Below are 16,552 nucleotides of genomic sequence, written 5' to 3'. Positions count from 1 at the left end.
TTCTTCTCTCTCAACCAACTCCTGTCGACAGTCAGACACATTTCCATTTCAACCTCCCTCGTACTAATGCTCTTCTGGGTTACTGTTTTCGATTCTTAAACTCATAAAGTTTGGGTCTTTATCCACTTGCAATCTGAGATTTCATTTTCTCCCAATGGAAATGGATTCCATTTCCATTCCCAACTGCAAGAGAGCATCAGAGTAGCTTTTCGCTTCTACTTCTTTCAGAAGCCACAATTTTTAGCTTTTCAAAAAAGTAAGATTTTAACTTTTTTTACTGCTTCTACTTTTATTAAAAGCTCAATCCAAACGATCGAAAAAAAATCAAAAGCACTTTTTTTAAATAAAAAAGCAGCTTCTGGATAGGGAGAAGCCCATCCAAACAAGCTCTAAGAACACATCAATATCACGTAATTTATGTGTATGACTTGCAGGCCCAGGCACAAGAAATTAGTCGATTTAAGTATATAGTATAAAAACATTTAACCATTCTTAAAATTTTAATCTTGTCTTTATATCATTGATTTTATGTTTAAAATAATAATATTGTGTTTTATACACGTGATATTGTGACGAAATTTTGATTTGCAACATGACACGAAGATGACAACATACAAGAAAAATCAACATGCTTGGTCCTTTATTTATTATATTTTTATTATTATTTATATCCTTTGTTTATTATTTTTAAGATGTGGATTTTTCTGCATGATTGGCAAGCTGTGGCACGTGGTGACAATAGTATCGTTGGATTCAAACTCGGACATTTAAAAAAAGGAAAATCAAAGAGAAAAAGTATTCACAAACTATACCTGAAAAATCAAATTGGAGAAAAAAAACTTTAAAATAGTAATTTTTTTTTTCCTATTCGTTTCCGTACATGCGACCAATCTGAAAGCGTGTTTAATTTTCCAAAGCTTGTTAACATTTTTCGTTAACCTATTAGTCGTATAATAATGTGATTAAGTTCAGTTAACTATAATTGAATAATCAATTAAAAGAATTCTAAGTTCTAAACAAAAAAATCATCTAAAGAGAAATTACGATTTAAGAAAAAAAAAAAAAAACTAGAACGAAGACGGAGTTTACAAAATTTCCCAATTCTTTTTGCGTAGCTTGCCCTAACCACCCATATCTCTTCTCGGGTGGATCGCAACCGTCACCGGCCTGAAAATTAAACCACGCCGTTACCTAGCGGCGGCACCATCCTCGTTGACCGGTGGTCCCAGCTACTTCAGTTGCCGGCGGCTAAAGAAGACGAAGAAAGAAGAAAGAAGAAGAAGAAGAAGAAACGCTTTCCTTCATTCATTTTAAGCTCTTTGTTTCAATCACTTGGCGAATCGAACTGAATCCTGGAAGTAGCAGTATCAGCTTTCACTCCATTGGTAAACCTCATATTTGATTAAAATTTTCTCGAAAGTTTAACTTTGGCCGCTCGTGTGAGTTTGCAATTGTGGTTTGTCGTTTTTGCATTATTGTTAAAGGATGAAGAAGGAAAAACAAGGAAAGTTTGAAAAATTGTTACTGGTTAGGCGTTAAACTAGTTGTGATTTGTTTCTGGTCTGAATCGAGTTCAGTTTGATGAGCTGGATCAGCTCCAAGTGGCTCTTTTTGGATCAAGGAGTTTCGGTTGTTTCAAGAAGACTGATTACAAGTCATGTTAACAAACTTAACTGTAGTTGCATTTGGTTTTATAAATTCAACTTGATTTGACACTGAGCTGGATTTTTTTTTTTTTTTTTTTTTGGGTGTGATGAGTTGAGCCTAAACTGCTTTACCTTCATTCGACTAGAATTTCAAGTTTTAGGTAGATCGGTGTGATCTCAAATGCCTTGTTTTGTGCATCACATAAGGAGTGGAAATTATAAGCATAGAGGATAGTGGCACGTAGCAGCTGACCCAAAAATGCTTTAGCGGGATAGCTGCTGCAGCGAAATCACATAAATGACTGAAGTTCTGAAATCTGAACTGAACAGAGAACAAGATAGTGGGTGGGTGTGAGTGAACACAGGTGGCCTTGCTGGAAAACTGCAAAACTGGAGAAAATGGAGTGCAACTGAGGAGCTCTCAGTAGCTTGCCATTAAACTGTCGGAACTGTGATGGTGCTAGAACATACTATTTAGGAAAGTAGGTTAGAAGAAATAAGGATAGGCCCAATTGTATTGTTGAGTAGGCCCTATGAGTAATAGTAATTAGTGTAAATTGATATTGTTAGATATGTTGGTTATAGTTACCTTCTATTAATTTATATTGTTATATTAGATAATGTACTCTGATATTAATTGAGAGTTTAAATGTACTGGATCAGGTTACTTTTTAATAATTGATATGTTTAGATACAGTAGACAGAGTTACGTTATTTTAGAGGTTATTATTAGATGCAATAGTTAGGATTTCGATAATTAGGAGCATACTCCTCTAGGTCAGCAGTAGGACAAAAGGAAACAGAGGGCAGAGAAGCAGGCAGGGTGAGATTAGAATTGAGTTCTGGTGAGAGACCGGGTTCTCGAAATCCTGGATCCCAGTCACTTGTATTCACTACTTTTTCTTATATTTACCTTTGTTTTCTCCAAAAATCTCTGAAATTCTGGTCCATTTCTATCAACTGGTAGTTTTCTATCAGATGGGCTTGCCAGAAAGTCTTGAGAGAGAGAGAGCAGTGAGTGGAAGAGAGGCTGTGAGTCAAGAGAGGAGTGAAGCTCGATAGGGTTCACAAAGTTAACATGGGCTCGTTATCAGAAAAAAAGGGTTCAAAGTCGATTTTGTCCCCTTAAATTTCGCATGGGACACTGCACATCTGGGTTCATTCTAGTGGTGCGATTGGGCCGCAATCACGGCCGCTACTCCAAATCGTTGCGTTGCATAGTGTTTGTTGCGGAGGGGGCCATCTACGCTTTGCTATGCTGCAATCATGTGCTATTAATAACAGAATATAAGCTCAAATTGTCCTGTGATATCGATGTTTGGTGCATTTGCTTGGCAGTACAATGCTATCTGAATAATAATGTCATATAACTGGGTTAGGTTTGAGCGTGCGGGACGAAATCAGATAGGAAACATGATGCATAATCACAAATCCCCTATTTGCTAGGTGTAAGGCAGAAACTGATCTCCCAGTTGGAATGGAGGGTCTCCTCTTTTTTCAAACTGGCATTTAGCAGTAACTTTTCCGCTTCGTCAATTGGAAAATTTTAATCAGTCTAGTGGGTCTACCTCCTTGTGTGGTGGGCCATTCTTTACAACTTGATGGGGTTGACTCAGGACTGTGAGTTGCATATCTGGCCTCTTATTAGTCTGACATTTTGTGGTTGGCTCTCTTTTTATTTGAAATGTCCTGACACTAGCTGTAATGATCTATTAATACTGACTAAAAGTTTGTTCTCTTCCTTATTTATTCTTCTTTGATTTCTCTGTGTGATGTTAAATTTCTTTCTTTTTTTAAATCAACAAAGGTCCTAAATTGACATTTAATTATATTAGTAAGTCATATTCAATCCTAACACTAACAGTTTATAGTGTATCTTAACCCTATCAGGTAGCTTATGTGGTACTTTGTCAAACAATGGATAATATAGAGGGCTATTGGTTCCTTGTACTAGCAGGTTTTGTCAGTTCCTGGTATCCCATTCTATACTATTTTATACGATGGACCAAACACCACCTAAATGGTCTCTTCCTTGTCTACCCTTGATCATTGGCTGCAATTTGGTCATTGCATATTTGCATCTAGGAGGAGAAAAACATTAAAGTGAGAGTGTGAGCTCTGGTAGATATGTACTAAATTGAAGAGAAATCTACATTTCATTATTGTTGCCTTTAATTTAAGGTTGTCAAAGGCACTACCCTTCAATCAATGAATTGTAGAAAGCCTTTTATCATAAAAAGAAAAATTTGTAGAAAGCCATATAATAGAAGCTGAAGTGTGCAGTGCAGGTGAAGAAAATTTGTCAGAATACTTTTCCTTTTTACTGAACAAGAAGGAATGTTCACATCTTTGGTATGTCGTGCTCTGTTCATAATCTAACTGGTCAAAGCAGAATGAACCTTCATTAGTGTTGTGAAAAGCAACGTGCAGGTGAAGAAAAATAGTCAAGAATACTTTTCCTTTTTACTGAACAAGAAAATCTAACACATGGTCCAAAATAATCCTTTTAACTTGTTACCAACTTAACAAGTGTTTTCAATCACAAAATTGTTCACGTCTTCAACGGTTTAAGACATTTTTCTTGATTAGACGCAACTAAAGCTAAGGTTTTTGCATTGTGACTTGGTGGTCACAAGTTCTAGCATCAGAAACAGCCTCTTTGCTCATATGGGCAAGGCTGCATACCTCTCACCCTCCCCAAATAATACAAAAATGGAAAGTGCCTTGTGCACCAGGCTACCCATTAGACACAACTAAGTCATTAATGAGATATTCCTTTTGTCATTTACATATGTGACATATAAAAGGGTGATATCTTCATTTTTTTCTTTTTATCATTTGCACATCACATATTGTTGTAAATAATAGTTATTTTCTTATTTATTAATTTATTTGTTGTATTGGGCCAAGCCCATTAGGTCAAGTATTAGGTCTTTTGTTCTCTATAAATAGAGAACCCTTTGTACAGATTATTTACAATTCTATAATATATCAGAATACCCTTTTTCAAGTTGGTATCAGAGTTCTCGATTCTGAGGGTTCTGCTTCCGCAAATCACCGTCTTTATAAAACCAAACCCTATTTGCCTCTCGCCGCCACAAAGCCGCCGACGGAATTTTTTTTTCTGGGGACCTTTTGGACCGTGAGGACCCCTGTTTCACTCTGTTTTTCTTAGATCTATCATTCTACGGAGGTTTCTTTCTCATCAGACGACCGGAACAGCTCAAAAAAAAAAAAGCGCAGTACTGTTCATCGCGCACTGTTCAAAAAAAAAAATTGTTTTTTTGTTTTTTGTCTCCTCTACCCGGATTTGTGTTTTTCTCTCTGATCTGACGTCGTTTGGGTGTCCGTTGTGTGTTCTTTGGTGCTGTTTTTCAGTCTTTCTTATCATTATGGCCAATTTAGAAGATGGTTCTCCATATGTGAATATTCAGCAAAGAAAGTTGGATTAGCTTAAACCAGCTATTGATAATATGTGTAAGCCATCTGACCGTTCTTTGATCTTGTCTGGTAAGAGCACACGTTCTACATCTCTTCTTGCTTCTTGCACTGATTTTAAAACCTCATGGATTTTGGATTCTGGTGCAACTGATCATATGGTTTGTCGTACTGAGTTTTTTCGTTCTTATCATCCTACTGTTGGTAGTCATACTATACCCGTAGCTGATGGATCCCATAAATCAGTTATTGGTTCTAGTAACATTCAAATTCAACCTTCATTGTTTCTTAAAAATGTTCTTTATGTTCCTCAGCTTTCTACTAATCTTATCTCCACTCAAAAACTTACAACTGATTTGAATTGTTCTATCACATTTTTTCCTTCTCATTGTGTTATTCAAGATCTTACCACAAAGAAGACAATTGGAGTTGCTAATGAGCAGGATGGGTTGTATCATCTCCTTCCAGAACATGCTATAAATGATAGCAAAAATCAGTTATTAATGACACATCATCCTTCTACTGCAGAGTCTATGATGTGGCTCCATCACAAGCGTCTGGGGCATCCACCATTCAGTCTATTGAAGTCTATGTTTCCTTCTCTGTTTCTTAATCAGTCGGTTGAGACCTTTCATTGTGATGTTTGTGAATTTGCAAAACACCATCGAGTGTCATTTTCTGCTAGCACTATTAAAAGCAGCAAACCTTTTTCTCTTATCCATTATGATGTTTGGGGCCCTTCTAAAGTGCATAGTGTTTCAGGTGCAAGGTGGTTTATTTCTTTTATTGACGATTATACTCGGGTAACATGGATATTCTTGATGAAAGACAAGTTTGAAGTACCAGAGATATTTATTCGGTTTCATCACATGGTTGAGACTCAGTTTGGTAAGTGTATTAAAAGACTAAGATCTGATAATGGTACTGAGTACGTCAACCAACGCCTGTCACAATTCATTTCAGACAGAGGTATGATTCATGAGCTCACATGTGTTGATACCCCTCAACAAAACGGGGTTGCTGAAAGAAAAAATCGTCACCTCCTTGAAGTTGCTAGAGCACTACTTTTTCAAACATTTGTTCGTAGTTCTTATTGGGGAGAAGCCGTGTTAGCTGCAACCTTTTTGATCAACCGTTTACCTTCACGGGTCCTTAACAATACCAGTCCTATTCATTCCATGACTTCCTTCTTTCCTTCTGTTCCCATATTGCAGAGCCTTCCACCAAGAGTGTTTGGATGTGTTGCCTTTGTCCATGTTCATAAACAACATCGGAGTAAGTTGGATCCTAGGGCTCTTAAGTGTGTATTCCTTGGTTATACCCTTTATAAAAAAGGATACAAGTGTTATCATCCACCAAGTCGAATTTTTTTTGTTTCTATGGATGTCACCTTTCAAGAATCTTAATCTTATTTCCCGGGTCTTCATCTGCAGGGAGAGAACAGTTCTTCAGAAGACTCATCCCCTTCCTTCTTTGAGTCTGGATCAGTCTTGTCTACTCCTACACCTCTTCCTAGTGTGTCTGCTCCTGGTGTGTCAGAACCTTCAAATACATCAATCTTGTCTACTCCTACACCTCTTCCTAGTGTGTCTGCTCCTGGTGTGTCAGAACCTTCAAATACACCTGAGATACGAAAGATTTTGACACCTGAATTGGTATATCAGAGGAGGAAACAACCCATACTGTCTCACCAGCAACGTCAATCGTCTGAACCACTGGTAAGTCCTGAATCTCCTGTTTCTTCTGAATCTCCTGTTTTTGATTCTAATATTATTGCCTTTCATGATTTGTCTATTTCTTCTGATATCTCTAATGATTTACCCATTGCTTCTGCTTCTGATGACTTACCTATTGCCCTAAGAAAAGGGAAAAGATCTTGTACTAAGAAATCTTGTTCCTCCTGTCCCTCTTGTACTCAATATCCTATCTCTCATTTTGTTTCTTCTACTAATCTTTCTGTGCAGCACAAAAGTTTTGTTTCAGCACTAGATTCTATTTCAATCCCAAAATCAGTACATGAAGCATTGAAAGATGGGAATGGGCTCAAGCCATGCAAGAGGAGATGAATGCGTTGGAGAGAAATAAAACATGGGAGGTTATTGATAGACCCAATGGAAAGAAAGCAGTAGGGTGCAGATGGGTGTATGCTCTGAAGTATAATTTTGATGGCACTCTTGAGAGATATAAAGCTCGATTAGTCGCCAAAGGTTACACTCAGACCTATGACATTGATTATGTAGAAACCTTTGCTCCAGTTGCAAAGATGAATACGGTGAGAGTCTTGTTATCCCTTGCTGCTCATTACAATTGGGATATAAATCAATTTGATGTGAAGAATGCTTTCCTTAATGGTGAGTTAGAAGAAGAAGTCTACATGGAAATCCCTCCTGGTTTTGATTCTGTGAATGGAGAAAATAAAGTTTGTAGATTAAAAAAAGCCTTGTATGGATTGAAGCAGTCACCTCGTGCCTGGTTTGGAAGATTTACTAAGGTTATGATGACCTTAGGATACAAACAAAGTCAAGGAGATCACACTCTTTTCTTTAAGCACTCCCAAGATGGGAAGCTCACTGTGCTCCTTGTATATGTTGATGATATTATTATCACATTTGATGATTTTGTGGAGAGACATATTCTGTAAACAAGACTAGCATCTGAGTTTGAAATTAAGGACCTTGGGAAACTAGATATTTCCTAGGGATAGAAGTAGCTCATTCAAAAAAAAAGGAATTTTTATCAGCCAGAGGAAATATGTTCTTGATCTTCTCAAAGAAGCAGGAAAGCTCGGGTGTAAACCCTCTAATACTCCTATTGAGCAGAATCACAAGGTAGGCTATGAAGAGGAGAGTCCTCCAGTTGATAAAGGACAATATCAACGGCTAGTTGGGAAATTGATATATCTGGCTCATACTAGACCAGACTTAGCTTATGTTGTTAGTGTTATCAGTCAGTTTATGCATGATCTAAAGGAGAAACACATGCAGGCAGTGGAGAAAATTCTTCAGTATCTTAAAGCTACTCCTGGTAAAGGACTGTTAGTCCGACGTGACGGAGATCTTTCTTTAGAAGTCTACACTGATGCTGATTATGCTGGATCTGTGACTGACCGTCGTTCTACCACTGGTTGTTGTATGTTTCTTCGTGGTAACTTGGTGACGTGGAGAAGTACGAAACAAGATGTGGTTGCCAGATCAAGTGCAGAGGCTGAATTTCGAGCTATGGCTCAAGGTATCTGTGAGTTACTGTAGGTAAAAATTGTACTTGATGATCTCAAAATAAAATGTGAGAGACCTATGAAGTTGCTATGTGATAATAAGTTCGCTATTTGTATAGCTCATAAGCCAGTTCAACATGATCGGACTAAACATATTGAGGTCGACCGGCATTTCATTAAAGAGAAACTTGATAGCGGGTTGATTACCACTCCATACATTCCCACTGGACGTCAATTAGCTGATGTATTGACAAAAGGACTTCCTTCAGACAGATTTCAAGAGCTTACTAGCAAGCTGGGAATGAGAAATATCTATTCCTCAGCTTGAGGGGGAGTGTTGTAAATAATAGTTATTTTCTTATTTATTAATTTATTTGTTGTATTGGGCCAAGCCCATTAGGTCAAGTATTAGGTCTTTTGTTCTCTATAAATAGAGAACCCTTTGTACAGATTATTTACAATTCTATAATATATCAGAATACCCTTTTTCAAGTCATATATTATAAAATAAAGTTACTACCATGTTTATAGCTATCAAATGGGCTGACCTGGTTCTGCTTGATGCGTCATTGTTAGCCCTATGTCAGCTGGATTAGGTTGAAATATTTGGTAAATAATTTCTGAATTTGTCTGCGCTAACCAAATGAGTTGGTGGATTAAACAGGCTAACTTGTTTATCACTTAAGAACTTTTTTTTTTTAATATGTAAACAAGTGATAAGAATTAGAATAGAACTGGACGAGAATTCAGGGAAGAAAAGAGAATGAAAAAACAGAATTTTATTTGAAGAAGCTTTCATAATCTGAAACAGTGAAGAATCCAGATTCAAGTAAAGAAAGATTGGTTTACAGTGTGTTATTCTCTCAGGAATTCAAGAGTCCGGTCTGTCCCTCTAGAGCTAACTGTCTCCAAAACTAAACTCCCATGCTATGCTCTCCCTCTCCTTATAACCTGTCTCTGACCATTCCGTTACAGGTCTAACTGCTAAAAGGGACTAATCCTAAATACTTTAACTAATTGTTGCCAGCCCATTTAGTTCATTGAGCCTATTTTTATCTCTTTCTAAAATAGACTTTCCTAATTGGGGTTCTGTTGCTAACAAATTACCAAATGATAATTGTCCCCAAATTGAGCATCATTGTCTTTTACCTTGGCATGATTATGAGAGTTGGGATTTGGCTTAGATTATATCAATGACATGTGTAGTTCTCCATTGAACTGTTTTTTTAGAATGATACCATAAGAATGTTGATCTGTGTATGCAAATACTTACCTTATAAAAAAGCTATTTCAGATCCAATCAAGAAGCCTTTGTGTTTCATGGTTGGCCTTCTATGCTTATCATCATCCTTCTATTCCAATTAACTTTTTCTTTGCTTTGCACAAGCAATGGTTGGTGTTGTTGTCATATGACCTGAAGGTCACAGGTTCGATTCATGTAATTAACCTCTTGCAAATGCAAGGTAAGAATGCCTACTATAGACCCACACAATGGGTATGACCCTTTCTTGGGCCTGCAGAGAGCGGGAGCTTTGTAGCACCAGTATGCCCCCTTTTTTTTTTTGCACCTTTTTCTTCGGTTTGTGCCTCTTAAATAGAACATTACTGGTTATGAGAAGTCCTTTATTAATTGGTTGAATTGTGAGAAGATGATATTTTTGTTTTTACATGCATGCAGTGGAGAGTGTGAGGAGGAGGATCCCTACTATCTAATGTACAATTTACATGCACAATATTTTGGTTGTATATTGTTATTGTACCTGAAGTTCATATGTTGGCATTTTCCTTTTTGGTGACAGATAGCATTTTCTGGCACATGCCATCATATTCAATTTGCTTTCTAGAAATTAAATGAGAGTAATGGAAGCATTGAATTACAGATTGGGAGCTATTTTGTTACTTTTCTATTGGATCTACATGGAAATTATTTTTAATATTATCTTTTGGTGCAGGTGTTATGGAGATATCATTGTTGAAAATGCTTGCTAATGGCATATCCTCATTTTTGCATTTATCATATTCTGGAAACATGAACTCAGAACCTGTCTCAAAGTATTACCAGAAGGCAGAGGAGATACTTAAGTTGTTGAAACCAATCATTGATGTGATTGTTAATTCTGAGTTAACTACTGATGAAATGCTTAATAAGATATTCAAAGAACTTGGTCATGCTGTTGATGAATTAAAGGAGCATGTTGAGAACTGGCACCTATTGTCCAGCAAAGTTTACTTTGTAAGTCTCATAATATCTTTAACTCTTAGTTTGTAGATCTTAGATGACATATTTATCGTAGTTGTTAATTTAATGAAAAATCAGCTGAGTTTCCTTTATGGGGTGGTTGTCCTTGTCATTTCTTTATGTGCATATTCAATTTTAGGATAAATGTTTTCAATATTTTGTTTGTCGGCGAGGAAATCATGCTAATTATTGCTGCCTCGAATAGAGGAACATAATTATAATAACATTGGTTTATTTTGTCATTTTCTGTCTCCCTCCTGCCCTCGATATCTTTTTTTCATCTTCCTTGTTCTTCTCCTTTCAGCATTACTTCATAGTGTCTCACTTTGTGCTTAATCAGTGATTTGGTTTGTGTTTTCTGTGTGCACCTTTATTTTAATTGCTTTTTCAAGTTCATTTATTTTTTATAATTAGAATTTTTTTCTTTTGGAGAGTCAATGACAAAGGTTCAGGATCCTAATGTATCGTAATATTATTTAGTGGTAAATGGAGAACATATGGTGGAAGTGGATGTGATAACGTGGTGACTACATTGTTGTATTCAAACTGCAGCAATTTTTATTCTATTATTTCATCATCTTTATTTTGTTTTGGTGATGATCCTGCATCATCATTTGTAACATATTGTTTGGAAAAATAAATTAATCTGTACTCTTTGAAAATTTGTACCTCTATCATTGTATTTAGCATCTCCACAAGATTAAAATTTGTAGATTGCAACTTACATGAACTGAGTTCACATCCGTCACAATCCAAATTCTGATGTCATGATTGGCACACATGATATTTGTCTTAAAAGCCTGGCAAGCCTATCTAACAACATGATTTAGTTACAGCATGATATTTCATAAAAAATATATATTAGATTACTTGAGATTAAAGAATAATTGTATATTGAATAATCATAGTGTGTTACAATGTACAAGAGCTCTCTATTTTAAAGAGACTAAAAGACCTAATGGGCTGAGCTCATAAGATGTGGGACTATATATACTGAACTATTCTGACAACTATTCTAACACTCCCCCTCAAGATGGAGCATATATATTGTAAGCACCCAGCTTGCCACAAATATATTCAACCCAAGGACCCCTAAGAGCTTTAGTGAAGACATCCGCGAGTTGATCATTAGAGTTGACAAATTCCGTTTTGATTTCTCCTGACTGAATCTTTTCTCGAATGAAATGACAATCGATCTCTATATGTTTGGTTCTCTCATGAAATACAAGATTAGAGGATATATGTAGTGCAGCTTGATTGTCACAAATGAGAGTCATGGGTTGTTTCTGTTCACAAAGATGGAGCTCCCGAATCAACTGCTTTAACCAAATTAGCTCGCAAGTCGCAACTCCCATTGCACGATACTCGGCCTCTGCACTAGATCGGGCAACAACAGTTTGTTTCTTACTTTTCCAAGAAATCAGGTTTCCTCCACAAAAAAACACAATAGCCTGAAGTAGAGCGCCTATCCGAGGGTGATCCTGCCCAATCGGCATCTGAATAACCACAAATTTCTGTATTTCCCTGATCTGAATATAATAAACCTTCCCTGGTGCTCCTTTGATGTAACGAAGGATCCTAACAGCAGCATCCCAATGAGAATCACACGGAGAATCAAGAAACTGACTAGCGACACTAACAACAAAAGAAATGTTCGGCCTAGTCACAGTGAGATAATTGAGCTTCCCAATCAACCTCCGATAACGTCCAGGATCAGATAATGGTTCTCCTTGTCCGGGTAGTAATTTGATAGTAGGATCCATGGGTGTATCAACTGGTTTACACCCCAACGTACCGGTCTCCTCTAGGATATCCAAGGCATATTTCCTTTGACAGATAGAAATGCCCTGTCTAGACCGTGCTACTTAAATTCCTAAGAAGTAACAAAGCTTACCAAGATCCTTTTTTTGAGATTGACTGAACAAATACTGTTTTAACTGGTGAATCCCAATTTGATCACTTCCAGTGAGAATAATGTCATCGACATAGACTAACAGATAGATGCATTTGTCAGGAGATGTGAAACTATAAAACTCAGAATGATCGACCTTACTGCGGATTAAGCCAAAAGCCTGAACAACAGAACTAAAACGGCTGAACCAAGCTCGAGGGGACTGCTTGAGGCCATATAAGGACTTACGAAGTCTGCACACCATCCCAGACTCCCCCTGAGCAACAAACCCAGGTTGTTGCTCCATGTAAACCTCTTCTTGTATTCATTTAATCTATATAATGTAATAAAAATTACACAAATACAAAACACTTTCAGCCATTCTCTCCACACTTCATCCGTTTCCTTAATATTCTTTCATCTTCCATCACTTTCTAACCCAAATACAAAACCTAGTAACTCTGAACTATCTTATTATCAAAGAAGATTTCCATTGTCATAGTTTTGATTCCTCTAGATTGTCTTAGTTTCTTCTCTATCACTATAATCTGAGTGAAAGACAAATTGTCAAGGGTGAGGGTTGGATTCAGAATCTCATATTTGACTTGTCAAATGCATGGATACTTGGTATTTTATTTTGTGAGAGATAATCATTTATGAACTTCTTAAAGAGACAATAAACATGCAGAGTCATTGGATTGCATGTGGATTCATATAAAAAAGTTTACTTCACAGGTGTAGAGGTAAATCTAATGGTACTGAAAAAGTTGAGTTTTTATAATTGCTTAAGCTTTTGGGTTGAATTGGTTCTTTACATGATATCAGAGTCTCCTGTCTTGGGTTTGATCCTCACCGCCCCCCACTTTCTCTTGTGGAATTTCTTAGCATAGGTAGGTGGGCCTGTGCATTGTCCACCCTTCAAGCCCAGTGGGCTCTCGTGTGAGGGAGCATGTTGAGATATATAAAACTATTAATGTAGCCTCACCCATAAGCTTAAGCTTTTAGGTTGAATTGATTCTTTACATATAGCATTACCTTTTTTCGAGGATACATGTTGATAGCCAGACATCACACCTTCCTAAAAGGTTGCTATTTCCCTTGTTTCCACCTTTGCGAGATGTTATTAGGTTAGAATTGAGCAGTGTGCAAGTATCTTTGCTTGATTTGGGCTGCCACTTGGTAGAAAAGAAGAACATGTTGTAGTTCTTTCGTTGTGACTGCATCTTATGGACGTTCTTAGTGTAATTCTTGCATGTTAAGTGCATGTCAAGTTCTCACTACTTCCTCTTTCTTGATCACTAGGTTATGCAAGTTGAACCCTTGATATCTAGCATTCGGACTTCAGCGCTCAATATTTTCCAGCAGCTGAAGGCTTCTCAGCAATGTGTTGGTGATGAATTGAGTTCTGAACATTTAGAGGTAAAATATTCTATTAATCAAAGTTACTTTAAGAGTCCCTGTTTAATTGGATTTATACGTTCATTATTGGAAAGAAACTTATGATGTATAATATCAATGTAAAAATTGCAGCATTGTGTTCAGAAACTTAAGCATTTGGGACATGAAGAAACCTTATCAGTCATTAAGGAAGCTATTACGGAACAACTGAAAGGTGTAGGACCCAGTGCGGAGGACCTGGCAAAAATTGCTGATAGCCTGGGCCTAAGGACTAATGAGGAGGTTCTGATTGAGGCTGTGGCCCTTGAAAGGTTGAAGGAGAATGCTGAACAAACCGAAAAGACTGCAGAAGCTGAATACATTGATCAAGTGATTGCTGTTGTAATGCATATGCATGAGCGTCTTGTTATGCTTAAGCAAGCCCAGAGTAGCAGCCCAGTTCCAGTACCTGCTGACTTTTGTTGTCCTCTTTCTTTGGAGTTGATGATTGATCCGGTGATTGTCGCATCAGGGCAAACCTATGAACGGGCTTTTATAAAGAACTGGATTGATCTTGGGCTTACTGTTTGTCCCAAGACACGTCAGACTCTGGCTCACACCAACCTAATACCTAACTACACTGTAAAGGCACTAATTGCAAATTGGTGTGAAGCAACCAATGTGAAGTTGGTTGGTCCCACACAGTCCACAAATTTAAATCAAGCACCTGTCCTTCATGGGTATATGGAGTCTGGTACAACCAGGGAATCACCTGTTTTTTCTCATTCCAGGAGCAACCTGCCATCGTCACCTGAGTCGGTTCGTTCTCGTTCTTTTAGTTCACCGGGTAATAACTTAACTTCTGGTGGAATCCAGCGAGAAGGAACGTCACCTTTGCATCCCCGTTCAACTTCAGAAGGTTCCTTAAGTGGCATGGTTAATGGGCAATATATGGATCTTGCAAGAATACCACCTGCAGGTTTAGATGACAGGTCTGCTAGCTCTGATGAAAGCAGTATGGATTCAGCTGGCCAGCCATCAATGTCACCATCCAGAATTGAATCTTCCAGTGCCTTTAGCTCTGAACAATCTCAAACCCATGTTAGAGCTGTTTCTGATTCCAGTGCACTTTCTATTGCAAATTTTCCTCAAGAAACACAAGCTGATGAGAACAATGCTCCTGGGCTGTCAACAAGTCCAGGCTACAGTAGAGATGCTTCTGGTGAATTAAATCCAGGGCCAGATGCTGCTGGTGCTGCTGCCATACCATCAATGCATAGAGAACCTGAGTTCCCACCCCGTTTGATGGAGGCAAGGTCTCGAAGCCAAGCTATATGGAGGCGGCCATCAGAGAGGCTTGTTCCTAGGATAGTAGCTTCTCCTGCTACTGAAACAAGAACTGATCTTTCTGCTATTGAAACCCAGGTTCGGAATTTGGTTGAGGGCTTGAGGAGCTCTGATCTTGATACTCAGAGAGAGGCAACAGTAGAACTCCGCTTTCTTGCTAAGCACAATATGGATAATCGAATTGCAATTGCAAACTGTGGAGCCATTAGCATATTAGTTGACTTACTTCGATCAGCTGATACCAGGATCCAGGAAAATGCTGTTACCGCACTTCTCAACTTATCAATTAATGATAACAACAAAGCTGCAATCGCAAATGCTGGTGCAATTGATCCTCTGATTCATGTGCTTGAGACTGGTAGCCCAGAAGCCAAGGAGAATTCAGCTGCCACTCTTTTCAGCTTATCAGTGATTGAGGAAAACAAGATAAGCATAGGGAGGTCTGGGGCAATTAAACCACTGGTAGATTTATTAGGAAATGGAACCCCTAGAGGGAAGAAAGATGCTGCTACTGCTTTGTTCAATTTGTCAATATTTCATGAAAACAAGAATCGGATTGTGCAAGCTGGTGCTGTGAAGCACCTTGTGGAGTTAATGGACCCAGCAGCTGGAATGGTTGACAAGGCAGTGGCTGTGTTAGCTAATCTTGCCACGATTCCAGAAGGAAGAGATGCAATTGCTCATGAAGGAGGGATTCCTGTTCTTGTTGAGGTTGTCGAGTTGGGTTCTGCAAGAGGAAAGGAGAATGCAGCAGCAGCTCTTCTACATCTTTGCTTACACAGGAACAGATACTTAAGCATGGTGCTCCAACAAGGTGCTGTACCACCATTAGTGGCTTTATCACAGTCAGGTACCCCAAGGGCCAAAGAAAAGGTATGGTTCTTTCATTATAGTTTAATATTTTAGTTGTCTTTTATTCTATTTCTATTATGAAAGGTGGTTATGGATTTTGTTCTATGTTTAGGCCCAGGCTCTCCTTAATCAATTTAGAAGTCAAAGACATGGTAATGCTGGGAGGGGCTGATTTTGAATTCCCAACCTCTTTGTGCTATTCGAAGGTTTTGTATTAACTCATATAGATCGTCTCTAATTTTTACATTACATGGTGCAAATAATGTGTAAAGGTGTTTTGTATTGTTTTCACTTGCTTGTAAAGGTAAAGAAAAATGCATGGAGGATTGATTGTGTCCTCTTGTGAAAAACCTTTTTTGTGATGTAAGAAAAATTATACATGTAACTCTAGCGTTTGTTTTAACCAGAAAAAAAAAATGTCTGGTTTTTGTTGCTGTGCAAGGGCATGATGGTTGTGGAAAAGCAAAAGTATTTGGTTTATGTTCATTCGGGGATGATTTTTAAACAAGCAAGGCCCTAATCATCTCGAATAAAGCATGGTATCAATC

General features: G+C 37.8%; 1 protein-coding gene across 2 annotated transcripts; it reads left to right on the top strand.

Annotated features, from left to right (window-relative positions):
* The first annotated feature begins 1,120 nt into the window (after nt 1-1,120).
* On the top strand, nt 1,121-16,392 carry LOC133308287 (U-box domain-containing protein 4-like). 2 transcript variants are annotated; one of them, XM_061508907.1, is made up of 5 exons: nt 1,121-1,385; nt 10,251-10,531; nt 13,731-13,847; nt 13,971-16,025; nt 16,117-16,392. In XM_061508907.1, exons 2-5 carry the CDS (start codon nt 10,256-10,258, stop codon nt 16,174-16,176), a joined length of 2,508 nt encoding a protein of 835 aa, XP_061364891.1. In that variant the 5' UTR covers nt 1,121-1,385; nt 10,251-10,255; the 3' UTR covers nt 16,177-16,392. The 2 variants fall into 2 exon arrangements, with proteins under 2 accessions (XP_061364891.1, XP_061364883.1); XM_061508899.1 differs by having other exon boundaries at nt 13,959-16,025.
* The last annotated feature ends 160 nt before the right edge of the window (nt 16,393-16,552 follow it).

This window comes from Gastrolobium bilobum, unplaced genomic scaffold (assembly GCF_033153095.1).
Source record: "Gastrolobium bilobum isolate Gb01-03AN ecotype WA unplaced genomic scaffold, APGP_CSIRO_Gbil_v1 utg41985, whole genome shotgun sequence".
Lineage (NCBI taxonomy): Eukaryota > Viridiplantae > Streptophyta > Magnoliopsida > Fabales > Fabaceae > Gastrolobium > Gastrolobium bilobum.
Note: the sequence above shows the minus strand (reverse complement) of the source record. Positions and strands in the feature narration are given on the sequence as shown.